Genomic DNA, 17,522 nt, shown 5'->3' with positions numbered 1-17,522 from the left:
CTGCTCAAGCAGTTGTGATAGTTCAACAGTTCTGAATTGCTACCAACCTCGCCATTCCAATCACAATGAAATCTATTCAGAATAGACTGGCTTACATAGTCTCTTCATGGTTGGGGTTCTGAGATCAGCAGTTCAGTTGGAGGGATCCCCAAACAAAGATCATCTGAGGTGATCCCAGACCTGATCCCGTAACTCTTAAGTAAACTGAAGGAACTGTTTCTCCCCAGCTTTTAGTAGTCAGTCATGGGGCCCAGCACTGTGGTTCGATTGGATAATCCTCTCCATCAAGCGCCAGTATCCCACCATTCTGGGCACTGGTTGAGACTCTTAACACATGTGGGAGATCCAGAAAAAGCTCCTGTTCTTGGCTTCAGATCAGCTCAGTTTTGGCGTTGCTGCCATTGGAGATGAATCAGTGGATGGAAGATCTTTTGCCTCTCTGTAAATTTGCCTTTCCAAAAAAATACTTCTTAAAACAAGTAAAAACAGGGCCTAGCGGCTAAAGTCCTCGCCCTGAATGCGACAGGATCCCATATGGGCACCGGTTCTAATCTCAGCAGCTCCACTTCCCATCCAGCTTCCTGCTTGTGACCTGGGAAAGCAGTCGAGGACAGCCCAAAGCTTTGGGACCCTGCACCTGTGTGGGAGACCTGGAGGAAGTTCCTGGCTCCTGGCTCCGGATCGGCACAGCACCAGCCGTTGCACTCACTTGGGGAGTGATTCATCGGACAGAAGATCTTCCTCTCTGTCTCTCCTCCTCTCTGTATATCTGACATTGTAATAAAAATAAATTAAAAAAAAAAAAAAGGAAAACAGAGAAAAAAATTAAAAATAGGGACTGGTACAGTTCTTCCCAAAACCACATTTTCCATTAACTTTTTGAAAACATAGATAATGCATTACAACCTAGCCCATACTTTCCTATGTGATAAATTTCTTTCATATTCTCCAAAACTCAAAACAGAATCAACGTTTGTGTCTCTATAGTCCTAAAACATATGCATTACAATTTGGCTAGATGTCTATAACCAAATTAGAGACAACGACAGAAACCCTTCTCAATTATTTTTATATAAAGTACAATGCAGAAGTTCCTTATATAAACTGAATTAGTGACTAAATACTCAATTCAGTTTTATTATAAAAGGTTCTTCTGAGATCTAGTAAAATAAGTACCACTCACCAAGTCATTTCCATGAAAAAGTAAAATTAGGATTCTAAATAAGTGATTACAAATATGGTATAAGACATTAGAAGATAATATGAGTTTGTAACCAAACTATATATAGTTTCATGTTTCATGCTAGAAACATGAAATTCTAATTAGATATGGGAATAGGAAACCAAAAGTTGAGCTTTGACTTTGCACTTGAAGAAAGCCCTATTCACCATTAGCTATGAGAATTTAAAATAATTCTTCCAAGACAAGTTATACTCATAAAACCAGAATTTAACATCTCATCTCTTACTATTTAGCACTATATTTATATAATCCCTTTCCTCTGACGTTGGATCTTCTTAAACAGGGGGAAGCTTAAAAAAAAAAAAAAAAACAAACAACTCTACATGTGTAAATTATACTGAGTTCCAACAGATGGTGGCACCATGGGAATCCCTAAGAATAGCTGCCAAAAAGAATCAGGACGTTAAAAGACACAACACAGTGTTCCTCAAATCAGCTTCTCAGTTCTCAGCACCTTTTGTGTATCCAGCAAAATGACAACTGAAAATGACTACTATCAAGAAATTCCCATGCCCCAGACTTTATCAGAACCAGGCCTTATCCTATGCCAAACATCATCCTATTTACCTGTTACAGCTATTTTCGCAGTATGTGAAATAAACATGGCCTGTGAGATAGGATCAGAAGGAACTAAATACCTAAAAAAATCCTGGGTAAAATAATCAAAACTGCGAACAAATGACCCATATTTCCAGAGAGCACACCATTCCTACTTCCTTCCACCTTGCCATCACCCACCTACTGCCAAGTCCTAGGTAAAGAGGGGAAAAGCACAACTGAGTGTTAGGAACACTGGAATAAGGCATCAAACATTTCCACGGATTGACAGTATTAGTGTGACAGACGTTTCGGGGATCCAGAACTGCAGAACTGTCTCCTGGAATAAAGGGAGGATCAGGTCCATGGACACCCAAGTCTGTGACTATGTGAGTCCTCCATCAATGGCATCGTGTCTGTATATCACCCGCGCACATCCTTCCATATACTTCACATCACCTCTAGGCTATCTGCACTCAATACACATTGCAGGGCTGACTATGTAGAAGCACACCCACAGAGATGGAGAGCAAATGGATCCTGCCTACATTCGTGCTTTACGTCCGCTAGCCAGGGTTAGGCAGGCTGACGTCAGCAGCAGAGAACTCAGTCCAGGGCTCCCAGGGGTGGCAGGGAGCACTGGTTGTACACAGCAGGGAGCTGGTACTGGGCAAGGAGCTCAGCCTTGAACTCAGGCACGTAGACACAGGAAGTGGGCATTTTAACACCTGTATAATTAAAAAACTATAGCTCTGTTTCTCAAAACTTGTCTGTAAAGCCATTTTAACATAAAACATTAGAGTCTCAAAAGTATTTATTTATTTTTATTTGAAAACCAGATTTACAGAGAAAAAAAGAGAGGTCTTCATCTGCTGGTTCACTCCCCAAATGGTCACAACGGCCGCAAGCTAAGCCAATCCAAGGCCAGAGCTTCTTCCGGGTCTCCCATCTGGACTCAGGACATGAACAGATGACCATATGGGACACCAGCGCTAACAGGTAAAGAATTAACCTGCAACACCACCACACCACTCCCTCAGAAAGTTTCTTTAAAAGCAATGTAAGGGCCCAGCATGGTAGCCTGGTGGCTAAAGTCCTTGCCTTGCACGCACCTGGATCCCATATGGGTTCCGGTTTGTGTTCCTGCTTCCCATTCAGCTCCCTGATTGTGGCCTGGGAAAGCAAAAGAGGACGGCTCAAAACCTGGGGACCTTTCACCTGCGTGGAAGACCTGAAAGAAGCTTTTGGCTCCTGACCAGCTCAGCTCTGGCCATGGCAGCCATTTGGGAAGTAAACCAGCAGATAAACGATCTTTCTGTATCTTCTCTCTCTATAAATCTGACTTTGCAACCAAAAAAAAAAAAATAAATCTCAAAAGAAAAGGCAAAAAAAGCAATATAAAAAGAAGCATATACTGGGCCTGGCACAATAGCCTAGTGGCTAAATTCTCACCTTGCAGCATGTGAACTCATATAGATACCAGTTCTTGCCCCAGCTGCTCCACTTCCCTTCCAAACCCTTCCCTGTGACCTGTGAAAGCAGACAAGGACGGCCGAAAGTACCGGGACTCTGTACTCACATGGGAGACCAGGAAGAAGCTCCTGGTTCCTGACAGAAGATCTTTTTCTCCTTCTCTCTATAAATCTGCCTTTCCAAGAAAAACAAATAAATCTTAAAAGGGGGGTGGGGGAGGGGCGGTGGGTGCTGTGTCTGTGAGCCCCAGGGATGGTGGGTACAGTTGGGACCCAATCACCTAGCCCAAGTCCTTAGGCACAGCTGTGAGAACTGGTTCTCCCCATTGGAAAAGACGAAGCAGTGGATGGCAGGCCATGGTGCACAAAAAGGATATGCTTGCATACTGGAGCCTGCAGAGGATACCTGGTACCATAGCAGAGGAAGGAGAATAGAATAAACTGGACAACTACTCAAGCCAAACCATACAGCAAATATCCATCAAAATTTATTTTTCTAAGATTTACATACATATTTTACATAATTATTTACATTATTTTTATTAATTCATATTTACAGAGAAAAGGAGAGAAAGAGAGAAAAGATCTTCCATCTGCTAGTTTACTCCCCAAATGGCTACAACGGCTGGAGCTGAGCCAATCTGAAGCTGAGAGCTTCCTCTGGGTCTTCCACACAGAAACAGGGTCCCAAACTTTGGGTTGTCCTTGACCGCTTTCCCAGGCCACAGGCAAGGAGATTGTGGAAAGGAAATGAGGCAGCTGGGATATGAACCAGCACCCATATGGGATCCCCCAAAGCATGCAAAGCAAGGTGATTATTTAGGCACCGGACTACTGCGCCGGGCTCTCCATTTGAATTACTAAAATTTTGACAAGCAAGCAGAAAGGAACTCCCATCTACTTGCTCACGACTCCCTAAATGTCTACAGTTACTGAAGGCTAAGCTGGGAACCAGAAACTGCTCTCCCACAGGGCTGCAGGGAGCCAATCACTTGGACTGCTTCCTCCCAAGGTCCGTCCCAGAAGGAAGCTGCAACCTCGAAAAGGGTTGGGACTTACATACAGGTGCTCCGATCAGTGGCTAACCCAAGAGGCAGAATACCCACTTAAAAGTTTTTAATAGAGGCCGCCACATAAAGCTGCTTCCTGTATCATCAGCATCATATGTATCTGACAGTTGGTTTCCTAGATGCTCCAGTTCTGATTTAACTCCCTGCTACATCGCCTGGGAAAAGCAGCAGAAAATGGTCCAAGTGTTTGGGTCTGTCTCTCCCAAATGACAGACCAGGCTGTCTCTCTGCCCCCTGGTTTCTGTCTGGGCCTGGCCCAGCCCTCGCTGTTGTGGCCAGGGCTGGAGTGACCCAGCAGATGAAGGAACTCTGTAGCTCTCCCTCTTGATATGTAACTCTTACATTTAAATCAATAAATAAATCATTAAGAATAAAAGTCTTGAGTCCAGTGTGGTGGCCTAGCAACTAAAGACCTTGCCTTGCACATGCTGGGATCCCATATGGGCGCTGGTTCTAATCCCGGCAGCCCCACTTCCCATCCAGCTCCCTGCTTGTGGCCTGGGAAAGCAGTCGAGGACGGCCCAATGCTTTGGGACCCTGCACCCGCGTGGGAGACCTAGGAGAGGTTCCTGGCTCCTGGCTTCGGATCAGCACAGATCCGGCCGTTGTGGCCACTTGAGGAGTGAATCACCAGATGGAAGATCTTCCTCTGTCTCTCTTCCTCTCTGTATACCTGACTTTCCATTAAAAATAAAATAAATCTTAAAAAAAAAAAAAGAATGTCTTAAAATAGTGAAATTGTACTTAAAAAGTTTAAAATACAGAACTAAATCAATCAAAATAAAGTTTCATTTATCTCTCCAACCCCATTTTACTCCCATTCTTTAGAAGAAACCAAACTTAACCAAGTTTGGTGTATAATCTTCTTAAAACTACCGATTCAAAAAAAAAAAAAACCTTCTGATTCAATTCACTCACAGATAACAAGAATTTGTCAGAAAATTTTACATTCTGAGACTGATCAAAAATAATTGATTGGTATTAACATGATTTCTCTGGGCCAGTGAATGGTGTACTCTGTAAAGCTGCTTCACCAGTCTGAGCACCAGTTTGAGCAGCGCTGTACCACTTCTGATTCAGCTCCCGGCTTGTGGCCTGGGAAAGCAATGCAACCCACGTCAGAGACCTGGAAGAAGCTACTGGCTTCAGCCCAGCATTAGTGATTGCTGCAGTATGGGGAGAGAACCAACAAATGCATGAACAATCAATCTCTCTCTCTCTGTAACTCTGTCTTCCAAATTTAAAAAAAAATAATAAATCTTTTAAAAACTTATTTCTTAAAACATCAGGATAATACTTTTGCCACCACTACACATCGTTTTCCTCAAAAACTGTCAGGCAGCACTCAGGAATAAAACTTGTCCGTATCACCAAAATAAGAGAGAGGTGAAAACTGGTGGACAAAAGGGTCAACATATCCAGAACAATTAAAAACATTACTTTTTTGTGATCCTCTCAAAAAGCAAAGATAGGGGTCTATGCAATAGCTTAACCAGCTGATCCTCTACCGGCAAGCACCGGCATCCCATATGAACATCCCATATGAGTGCCCCAGCCGCTCAACTTCCCTTCCAACTCCCTACTTATCGTCCAAGAAAGCAAAGGAGAATGGCCCAAAGCCTTGGGAACCTGCTGTCATGTGGGAGAGCTGGAAAGAAGCTCCAGGCTTCAACTCAGCTCAGCTCCGGGTACTAAAGCCATCTAGCAAGTGAAACAGCATACAGAAGATCTTTCTCTGTCTTTCCTTTTCTCTGTAAATCAGGCTTTCCAATAAAAATAAATAGAATCTTAAACAACAACAAAAAAAGACAACACTTCTGTAACCGTTACATTACTTTACAGAAACAGCAAAACAAAACAGTCATTTTTAAAAAAGATTTATTTATTTTTATTACAAAGTCAGATATACAGAGAGTAGAAGAGACAGAGAGGAAGATCTTCCATCTGATGATTCACTCCCCAAGTGAGTGCAACACCGGTGCTGTGCTGACCCGGAGTAAGGAGCCAGGAACTTCCTCCAGGTCTCCCACGCGGGGGCAAGGTCCCAAGGCTTTGGGCCGTCCTCGACTGCTTTCCCAGGCCACAAGCAGGAAGCTGGATGGGAAATGGAGCTGCCGGGATTAGAACCAATGCCCATACGGGATCCTGTCGCGTTCAAGGTGAGGACTTTAGCCGCTAGGCCACGGCACCGGGCCCAAAGGAGTCATTTCTTATGGAACAAATTTTTATAAGCAATTTGAAAAATTTTCTCACATAGATTTTAGGAAAACAGAAATATTTCCGTTTCATCAATAAAATGTCACAACAATTGGAAAACTTTATGTTGTGATCAAAATATAAAGTATACAATGAAAATATAAGCTAATAAATGCAAAGGGTTAAGATGAAATGAAAATTTTAAGAAGTTTCCAAGCCCTAACACCCACAAGTAAGAGTACAGGAACAGTTTGCATTTAAATTGCATTCCTTAGGGGACCCACATGGTAGCCTAGTGGCTAAAGTCCTTGCCTTACATGCGCCAGGATCCCATATCGGTGCTGGTTCAGATCCCAGCTGCTCCACTTCCCATCCAGCTCCCTGCTTGTGGCCTGGGAAAGCAGTTGAGAACTGGCCCAAAGCCTTGGCACTCTGCACCTGCGTGGGAGACCTGGAGGAAACTCTGGCTCTGGATCAGCTCAGCTCTGGCCATTGTGGTCACTTGAGGAGTGAACCAGCAGATAGAACTTTTTCTTGTTAATAAAAATAGTCTACATTTAAGACTAGGTTTGTTGGGTCCAGCGCAATAGCGTAGCGGTTAAGGTCCTTGCCTTGAACGCCCTGGGATTCCATATGGGCACTGGTTCTAATCCCGGCAGCTCCAAGACTTTTTGACACTGCACCCGTGTGGGAGACCCAGAAAGAAGTTCCTGGTTCCTGGCTTTGGATCACTGCAGCACCGGCTACTGCGGTCACTTGGGGAGTGAATCACTGGATGGAAGATCCTCCTCTCTGTCTCTACTCTCAGTATATCCGCCTTTCCAATAAAGAATAATAAACAAATCTTTAAAAAAAAAAACTAGATTTGTTAAGCTAATTTTTAAATTATTAATTATTTTTTATGATAGTTGATTAGGGTGATAAGGGTCAAGGGTGGGCAAGATCCCCATTTGCACATTTTCTTTTTTTCTTCCCTGTCTCTGGGGGGAGAGGAGGAGACAAGCAGAAAGGCCACACCCAGCTTCCCAAATGCCTCTGGACCCTGGGATGGAGGACACCCCTGACACCAGGCCAGGGTTCCTGATGCGGGGTCCTGCTCATCAGATTTCGATAGGTTAAGCTAATTTGTTATACTTCTTAAATTTCATAATAAACTGCTTTTAATGTAGAACTTCACTTTCTACAAAGCAAGACGACTAGTCCAAGCCATAAGTTAATCAGATATGTAGCTATTTTTCTAACACTCCTCTTAGTGATATGTACGTGAAACTTAACCATAGCAGTAAAATGTACTGACAAAGCAAACAGTGACTGAGACACTTGGTTCCTGTCTCCGGACACCGGCTCTGAGGGAATTCTGCGTGTGTGTGCCAAGCCAGCCGGGAGTCCTTCTGCATGTGTTCTGAGAGTGAATTAATCAATATTGAGCAAACAAAAGTAATTCACAGAAATTTACCAAGAAGTTATTGAATCATGTAAATAAGTACTGCAAATAATGTACTTTCTGTTCCAGCTCAGTCTCTACAAAGAAGAAGTAAATTTTTAAATAAACATTACATTAAAGTAGTTGAAAACTATGTAACTGCTAGATGGCAACAAACATGTCGAAATAGTTTGTTGAGAACTTTTCCTATTTGGAAACGAGGTTTATTTATTTATTAAAAGGTGATTTTTAAACTTAAAGCAGAAAGAATAATTTCAGAACGTTTCTCCTCTTTTATTGCACAAACCACACTCAAGGTTGCACTTCAAGCTTAAAAAATCTTGGGTAGATAGACTCACCATCTGTATGGGTTTCTTGTGAAGATCTCGTTCTGTTACCAACTTTTCCTGGTCAGTGACATAAAGGCCCTTCTGTGCTAAAGCTTGCATGACAGCATCGTGGCCCAACAGGGGCTTTGCAGCGTCACTCTTGAGAATGAGACTCCCAGCACGACAGTAAAGTTCAGCCGACAGAAGCAAATTAACAACAGGTGGTTTGATGTGTTCCTGGTCATACTGATCTGTGTAAAAGGGTTCTTGAAGTTCCTCTGGGACATTTTCTATAAAGAGTAACGGAAAAAAATCTTACTAGGTTTTTATTTTTTAAAAAAGCATAATTTATTTAATAATAAGTATTCACATCATATAACTTAAGATTTCTCTTAAAATTACAATAATTTTTAAATGAAAAGGTGAGTTAGTTCCTTGGCATATAATCTACAATCACAGCAAGGTACAAATTTCCTTTTCAGGAGATACTGTTAACAGCATATCCCAAAGAGCAAAGCTATTTGAACCCAGAGGCTCTGGCCAAAGCATTCCCAAATGCACAGTCAAATCTACAGAACAAGCTGTACGATTCCTACAAGCTAATCTCAGGGATTCCCTCACATACAGCCATCAAACCAAGAAATGCACCACAGCAGCTGCTTCAAGAGACTGAAGGCCTGGGCACCTCACAGGACGAAATCACTGCCCGAAGGTTTACAGCGGATAAGTCACAGAAAAGAGATGGCCCAACTTACTCCGTCCCCCTCTGCCTGCTGAGGTGACAGCCATGGTTAGCAAACAGCCACAGTTAAAAATCTGTTATCAAGTATGAATGTCTGTAAAAATCACACATAGATGACTTTTATGGAAAAGGAAATGAAGTTGGAAGGCAGTAGTTGGAAACAAGCGATGGGCATAAGATACTGTTCAAGACAAACAAAAATACCCAGGAATAAAGCAAAGAGAAGAGTCAAGAGGCCAATTAAAGCTACCAAACCTGAGTTACCAGAGAAATGACGTTTTCATTCATAGAAAAAGGAAAAGCAGAGGCAGCACCAATTCTGGCAGCAAGATCATTAACCCAGCTAACATGCTGAGGTCGAAATGTTAGCAAAAAGGCCCACGAAGCAGCAAGAGATACAATGCTCTGGAAAGCGGTCAAAACGGGGTGCGTCTGGCAGGGAATTTGGTGACATCTAAAAATATCATTCTTGTTTACTGACTGAAAGCATTTTCCTTCCTTCATAAATGCATTACCCAGTAGTGAGCCCATCTTCAACTTAATTGTCTCAGCATTGTGAACTGCAATGTAGTGCTGGAATTCACTCAAATTTTGCAACCACAGAAACTCAATTTTTAGAATTGCAAAGAGTAAATTATTCCATTTTAAGATAACTATTATAAGGGCTTAGCTGCTAAAGTCCTTGCTTGAACGCGCCCAGGATCCCATATGGGTGCCAGTTCTAATCCTGGCCACCCCACTTCCCATCCAGCTCCCTACTTATGGCCTGGGAAAGTAGTCAAAGAAAGCCCCAAGCCTTAGGATCCTGCAACCATATGGGAGACCAGGAGGTGGCTCCTGGTTCCTGCTTCGGATTGGCTCAGCTCCAGCTGTTGTGGCTACTTGGGGAGAAATCAATAGAAGATCTTCCTCTCGTCTTTCCTTCTTTCTGTATATCTGACTTTCCAATAAAAACTTTAAAAATCCTTAAAAAAAAGGTAACTATTACAAAATGTATACACAATGGATTTTGACTTCTTATGCCAATTTGAAAATGACTAAACCACATGATGTGGTATCTCAACATCAGATATGGGAAGAAAAGTCTTACCTATCTATATATACCCACCTAGAATTTACTTATCACTATACACCACTTGGAGACACTGGTAAATCAGACGCTACACAAATAAACAATAACACTATTTACTAATACTTATTAAGAAGTCTATCTGTCAGATGCTGTTCTAAACATGATTGTGTCATTTAACCTTTTTTTTTTTTAATTTATTTATTTTTATTACCAAGTCAGATATACACAGAGGAGAGACAGAGAGGAAGATCTTCCATCTGATGATTGACTCCCCAAGTGAGTGCAACAGCTGGCGCTGCACTGATCCGAAGCCGGGAACCTGGAACCTCCTCTGGGTCTCCCACACAGGTGCAGGGTCCCAAAGCTTTGGGCTGTCCTCGACTGCTTTCCCAGGTCACAAGCAGGAAGCTGGATGGGAAGTGGAGCTGCTGGGATTAGAACTAGCGCCCATATGGGATCCTGAGGTGTTCAAGGCAAGGACTTTAACCGCTAGGCCATGCTGCCGGGCACATGTCATTTAATCTTTTTTTTTTAATTTTTTTTTGTAGATTTATTTTATTACGAAGTCAGATGTACAGAGAGGAGGAGAGACAGAGAGGAAGTGGAGCTGCCGGGATTAGAACCGGCGACCATATGGGATCCTGGCACGTTCAAGGCGAGGACTTTAGCCACTAGGCCACGCCGCCAGGCCCATGTCATTTAATCTTAACAACCTCTTATCCCCACTTGAAAAACAGAACTTAAGTAAGACTACCTTGTCTAAAGACACATAACAGATAGTAGAATCTAGCTCCAAACTAGATAGCTATACAGACTCAAATAACAAGGTGTTGCCAAGACCAAGAAAGGAAGAAAGGTTGGAGCCTGTTATTTCTGTTTTATTAAGGCATTACCCATAAGCCTAAGCTGAAAAGCATGAGCTTTAAAAAGATCCTGAAGGAAAATATTCATAGCAAACCAAAGCATATTTCAAGAATACGACAAAAACAGATTTATCAACCCTGCCAAGAATGTAAGACTTTATATTGAATATTATAAACCCACACCCTTTAGAAACAGGTTTAAAGAACTAAAACTGAAGGCTGGTAATATGGAACTGACAGTTAAATGCTCCTTGAGACGCCAGTGTCCCAAAGTACCAGCACAGGTTGGAGTCCCAGCTGCTCTGCTTCCCATCTAGCCTCCTGCCAATGCACCTGGGAAAGCAGCAGATGGTTCAAGTGCTTGGTCCCCGCCACCAACATGGAAGACAAAATGGAATTGCTGGTTCCTGTCTTCAGCCTGGCTCTTCTGGCCATTTTAGGAGCAAACCAACAATCGGAAATCTGCCTTTCAAATAAGCACACACACACACACACACACACACACACCATATATTATATGTATATGTATACCCTTAACATATACCTATTAAGAGAAACTAAAAAAAAAAGAGGAACCTTACGGGTCCAATGCTAGGGAACAGTGGGTTAAGCTCCTGTTTACAATGGCAATATCCCACTGTCTTTCAAATAAATAAATAAATATTTTATTTTTAAACAACACTTTAAAATATCTTACATTTTACTAATGGATAATTATTATTTTATTAAAACATTATTCAATTTTCATTGTATCAGAACTGAATCACATTTTATATCTTAATTTTTAAAAAGTGAATTGAAACAGTATTTTAAGAAATAAGCAGGCAAAAATAACAGCAAGAAATTTCATTCTCTCCTTACCTCCTAAACAAAAAAGCCAAGAGAAATCAATGCTTGTGGAACTGTTGAGTAAAATACTACTGTGAGAACTGCAAGAATGAGACAAGATTTTCTTGTGTACCACTACTTAAGCAGAAACCAATTAACCATGTCATAAATTCTGGCTAGGTCTAAGTTTTAAAATTAATATTCACCTGAAATACTTGAGGTACAGGTAGAGGGGAAACAGATGATATTGCTCAAGATAATTTCAGACTAGCCACTGGCTGCATCTATATTCCACAAAGTGGCAAAAAGGGGTAAGAGGGAAAAGCATTTCAGAAATATTATCACACTAAAACATGGGTATGCTGTCTTATTTTCCAAATTTAAAAAAAGTTTCTAGGGCCCGGCCGCATGGCCTAGAGGCTAAAGTCCTCACCTTGAATGTGCCAGGAACCCATATGGGCACTGATTCTAATCCCGGCAGCTCCACTTCCCATTCAGCTCCCTGCCTGTGGCCTGGGAAAGCAGCAGAGGACGGCCCAGTGCATTGGGACCCTGCACCCTGCGTGGGAGACCCGGAAGAGGTTCCTGGTTCCCGGCTTCGGATAGGCGTGCACCGGCCGTTGCAGCTCACTTGGGGAATGAATCATCGGACGGAAGATCTTCCTCTCTGTCTCTCCTCCTCTCTGTATATCTGACTTTGTAATAAAATAAATAAATCTTTAAAAAAAAGTTTCTAATCATTACCGATAGAAAACATGAAAATTTTAAAAGACTACAACAGAAAATAAACCACAGACTGAAGTCAAAATTAACCAGAAGACAAATATAGTCAACAACATTTAAAACAAACACACAAAAAACCCTTACAGTCAACACCGTAAGTTGTGAGACATGTAGATAAATCTACCAAAATGAGGGCCTGATGCAATGATGGTTCAGTAACTAAATCCTTGCCTTGCAAGCGCCAGGATCCCACTTGGGCACTGGTTTGTGTCCCAATAACTTCACTTCCCATCCAGCTCCTTGCTTGTAGCCTGGGAAAGTAGTAGATGACCGCCCGATGCCTTGGGACCCTGCACCCATGTGGGAGACCTGAGACCCGACTTGGATCAGCTCAGCTCTGGCCATTGTGGCCACTTGAGGAGTGAACCAGCATGTCTCTATATGTTTGTCTTTCCAAGAAAAATAGATAAATCTTAAAAAGATAAAAAAGAAATACCAAAATGAATAAATGGCAAGGATATACTGAGATGAGTACATTCACACATGACCAAAGGGCAAGAACCTGGTCTGTGCTACTCACCACGAACCCCCTAGGTACCTGGTGCCTGGTACATGTAAGCACTCAATAAATATTTCAAAAAAACAAAAACAAAACAAAACAAAACAAACACCAAAACTGTTGTTGCTAAAAATTCTAGTCATGGAACCAGTATTCCAGTATTGCAGCATGGTGGTTCATGATGTCAGCATCTCTACTGGGGGCCCAGTTCTGGCCTTGGCTGCTCTGATTCTGATCCAGCTCCCTGCTAAAGGACTTGAGAAGACAGTGGAAGCCAACTCAACTACATGGGACCCCCAAACATGTGGGGGCTCTTGGTGGAGTGCCAGGCTCCTTGCCTAACCCCAGCTGTTGTGGCCATTTAAGGAGTGACTGCTCTCTCTATGGTTCTGCATGTCAAAATAAATAAATAAATCTTTCTTAAAAATTAAAAAAAGAGGATCCGGCGGCGTGGCCTAGCGGCTAAAGTCCTCACCTTGAACGCCCCGGGATCCCATATGGTCGCAGGTTCTAGTCCCGGGAGCTCCACTTCCCATCCAGCTCCCTGCTTGTGGCCTGGGAAAGCAGGAGAGGACGGCCCAAGGCTTTGGGACCCTGCACCCAAGTGGGAGACCTGGAAGAGGCTCCTGGCTCCCGGCTTCCGATAGGCGCGCACCGACCATTGTGGCTCACTTGGGGAGTGAATCATTGGATGGAAGATCTTCCTCTCTGTCTCTCCTCCTCTCTGTATATCCGGCTTTCCAATAAAAATGAATAAATCTTTAAAAAAATTAAAATAAGAAAATTCTAGTCATTAGCCTTTCCCTGAAGAGATTCCCAGATTAATATTCCCTTCAAACAGCTTCTTGATTGTACACTAGTAATCCTAACTTATTCCTTATACCTGCTTTGAAAAAAAGCAGTTTTCTCAAAGTCAAATCCTTTCCCAGTTAATCTACATTCATTTCAAATTTGAGGAAATTGTGTTGGGAAAGTATGGGCTTTGAACTTAAAAAAAAAAAAAAAAAGATTCGGCAGCATCCCAATTCTACCACTTAACATGATGGGGTCCAAAGTACAGTAACTAACTTTTCCACTTTTTACTAGCGTGACCTCAATGTCCCGTAGTTTTCGTCCTCCAATGGGCACCAAATGCCCAAATCTTTCTGATGGTAGAACATGCCAAGTTCACACCCTATCGCCCCTGCACCAGTTGTTCTCTTTGTTACTAATGCTGCTTCCCTTGCCATGCAGTAGATTGGCTCTTTGCTTTCAGATATCAGTTCAATTAATCTCCTCAGACACACCTTTCCTAACAACCCAATCAATCAACCTACTTCAATTTTTTTGATAACAATTATCATTCCATAATAGTTTCTTTATTTCTGTCTCCTCCCATTATCAAGAGGAGCAGGACTCTTTCCTGTCCTGTGTCAAAGTGCATGGCAGGTACCAATTAGAAGTGACCCTCCCGGCCCCTTTCCTTCTCTTCATTAAACAACAATGTGTCAAGTGCTGTCAAGTGCTCTACAGCATTCCTGAATTTGAATTACAGCCTCTACTCCTCCCATGACTTTATGAGACTGAAACTCCAGATCCTCATAAGCCACCACCTCAAACTTAAAATGGAAGCCAGGTTTCTCAGTGACCAGAAGTTACAAACATGAGTATGGAAAATGGAAAGACTACAAGGATGATCTAGGATGTGCTGGTATGAATACAAGGCATGTACAAATCGTACAGAAAGAAACAGACATAGACACATGCCATCTGCATCTACAAATGTGTTGTAGCCACACGCCATCCACATGTACGACTGTGTTGGCTAGTTCTTCATATTGCCTAGGTATTTCTCCTGGGATACTGCCAGCACCCTCACCAGATTTTCAGCTCAGTCATTCAAACCACAGAAGTGAGACAAGTGCTGAATGAGGGTCTACCCCTTCAGAGAACTGTGGGGGGGAAACACAGAAGACGGTGACCCAGGTGGCCCCTGCAGAGCACTGGCTGCTTTGACAAAGCACACAGGGGTGGAGGAGGTTTGGCAAGAGCTGAGGCTGTGCCTAGAAAAGGGCTTGAAGCCCAGGGTGATCAATCACCCGAAGTGTGAATGTCATGCAAGACAAGGACTGACTATAGACGGACTGCAGGCTAAAGCAGATTACAGCGGCTTAACAACTAAATGCCATGCAGCCCAGGCATCCCAGAATGGGAAGTAAAATAACAATGACATTAAAACAACTGGTAAAGACCCAGTGGCGTGGCCTAGCGGCTAAAGTCCTCGTCTTAAACATCCCAGGATTCCATATGGGCACCGGTTATAATCCCGGGAGCTCCACTTCCAATCCAGCTCCCTGCTTGTGGCCTGGGAAGGCAGTCAAGGACAGCCCAAGGCTTTGGGACCCTGCACCCGCGTGGGAGACGCGCGTGGGAGACGCGCGTGGGAGATCCGGAGGAGGTTCCAGGTTCCCAGCTTCAGATCAGCACAGCACCGGCCGTTGCGGCTCACTTGTGGAGTGAATCATCGTATGGGGGATCTTCCGCTCTGTCTCTCCTCTCTGTATATCTGACTTTGTAATGAAAATAAATAAATCTTTAAAAAAAAAAAAACTGGTAAAAATGGCCTGAGAGCATGGCCTAGTGGCTAAAGTCCTCGCCTTGAACACCCCGGGATCCCATATGGGCGCCGGTTCTAATCCCAGCAGCTCCACTTCCCATCCAGCTCCCTGCTTGTGGCCTGGGAAAGCAGTTGAGAACAGCCCAAAGCCTTGGGACCTTGCACCCATGTGGGAGACCTAGAAGAAGTTCCTGGATTCTGGCTTCGGATTGGCATAGCACCGGCCGTTGAGGTCACTTGGGGAATGAATCATCGGACGGAATATCTTTCTCTCTGTCTCTCCTCCTCTCTGGATATCTGACTTTGTAATAAAATAATAATAATAACAAATCTTTAAAAAAACAACTGGTAAAACTGCTATGAGCTGCAAATTAGATATATATCACGGTGAAATTTCTGATTTGTAAGATTATATCAGAAGCAGCCTTCACCTCAGGGGACACAACTGAAGCATTCGTGGGTTAGGGAACAAAGTATGCCTACTGCGTCCCCAAATATTCAGGAAATATTATTTATATGCATGCCCATAGAGACACATACATACATACAAGTGTTTGGAAAGAAAGGGAAGGAGTGAGAATAAAAAAACATGGGACAAATTGTTAACAGTTGCTAAATCTGGGTAGGTAAAGGGTATTTGGGAATTCTTTGTACAATTCTTGCATGTTTCAAGTTGTGTCGCAAAAAGTTGTAAAACCTTAAAATGCCCAAAAGCAATACTCCCCCAACTTGATCCCAGTATTCCCTACATGACTAAACTACATCACTGTCCTTCTAGCTGTACAGCCAGCAACCATCAACGATGCCTCCTCCCTTCTCCTCTGGAAAACAAATCCATCTGAGAGCGCAGTCAACACCAGGCCCCTCCCAATTCCAACTTCCATCTCCAGGGTCCACGTAACAAGGCAACTTCTCATCTCTGCTAGTACGTTTATCCCGAAAAAACTCCACACTCACTCTGTTCCCACTCCAAATCATTCTCCACTGTAGCCAGATCTGCTTATTTCTCAGAAGAAAATTTGTCACGTCACACGAAACACCACCATCACCCTAGGGTGCTTCAAAGACGTCTTGCTTCTTGAGGGACTAAAACCCTCCTCTGACCTAAGACATGACCTTGTCTCTACCAGCCACGAGTGGTTCCTGGAGAGCATATCCTCACCTACTGCAAAGCCCTTGCCTATTTAAGTCAGTTGATTTAAAATGATCTTTTTCTTGCACCCGGTGTGGTGGCCTAGTGGCTAAAGTCCTCGCCTTGAACACCCCGGGATCCCATATGGGCGCTGGTTCTGATCCCGGCAGCTCCACTTCCCATCCAGCTCCCTGTTTGTGGCCTGGGAAAGCAGTTGAGGACAGCCCAAAGCCTTGGGACCCTGCACCCATGTGGGAGACTCGGAAGAAGCTCCTGGCTCCTGGCTTCGGAATGGCGTAGCACTGGCAGTTGCATTCACTTGGGGAGTGAATCATCGGGTGAAGATCTTCCTCTCTGTTTCTTCTCCTCTCTGTATACCTGACTTTGCAATTTAAATAAATAAATTAAAAAAAAATTCTCTTTCTCTTTACTCTTTTTTTTATAAAGATTTTTTATCTTTATACAGGTGAAATGTTTTAAAACTCCTTTAAAGGATGCATTTATTTATGTGAAAGAAAGAGTAACAGAGAGGGAGGAACACAGTGCTGTTCTATCTGCTGGTTCACTCCTCAAATGCCCTCAAAGGTGAGATCTGGCAGCCTGAAGTAGGAATCAGGAACTCTATCCTGGTCTCTCACGACGTGGTGGCAGATATTTGGGCCAGCTTCTGCTGTCTTGAACTCAAACTAGCCCCAACATGGATGCCTCATAATTTACTGGGCTATACCACTAATCCC

At 43.1% G+C, this 17,522-nt stretch overlaps 1 protein-coding gene across 2 annotated transcripts in view; it reads right to left on the bottom strand.

Annotated features, from left to right (window-relative positions):
• Window positions 1-17,522, bottom strand: part of CAMSAP2 (calmodulin regulated spectrin associated protein family member 2) — a 101,749-nt gene that overhangs the window by 70,555 nt on the left and 13,672 nt on the right. For both annotated transcript variants that reach the window (XM_058668982.1, XM_058668983.1), the window contains exon 2: window positions 8,301-8,560. In XM_058668982.1, coding sequence (XP_058524965.1) covers window positions 8,301-8,560 — 260 coding nt within the window. The remainder of the gene's footprint in view (window positions 1-8,300; window positions 8,561-17,522) is intronic.

The sequence above is a fragment of the Ochotona princeps genome, chromosome 10 (assembly GCF_030435755.1).
Source record: "Ochotona princeps isolate mOchPri1 chromosome 10, mOchPri1.hap1, whole genome shotgun sequence".
Lineage (NCBI taxonomy): Eukaryota > Metazoa > Chordata > Mammalia > Lagomorpha > Ochotonidae > Ochotona > Ochotona princeps.
The sequence above is the reverse complement of the archived record's forward strand: the minus strand, read 5'-3'. Positions and strand labels throughout refer to the sequence as shown.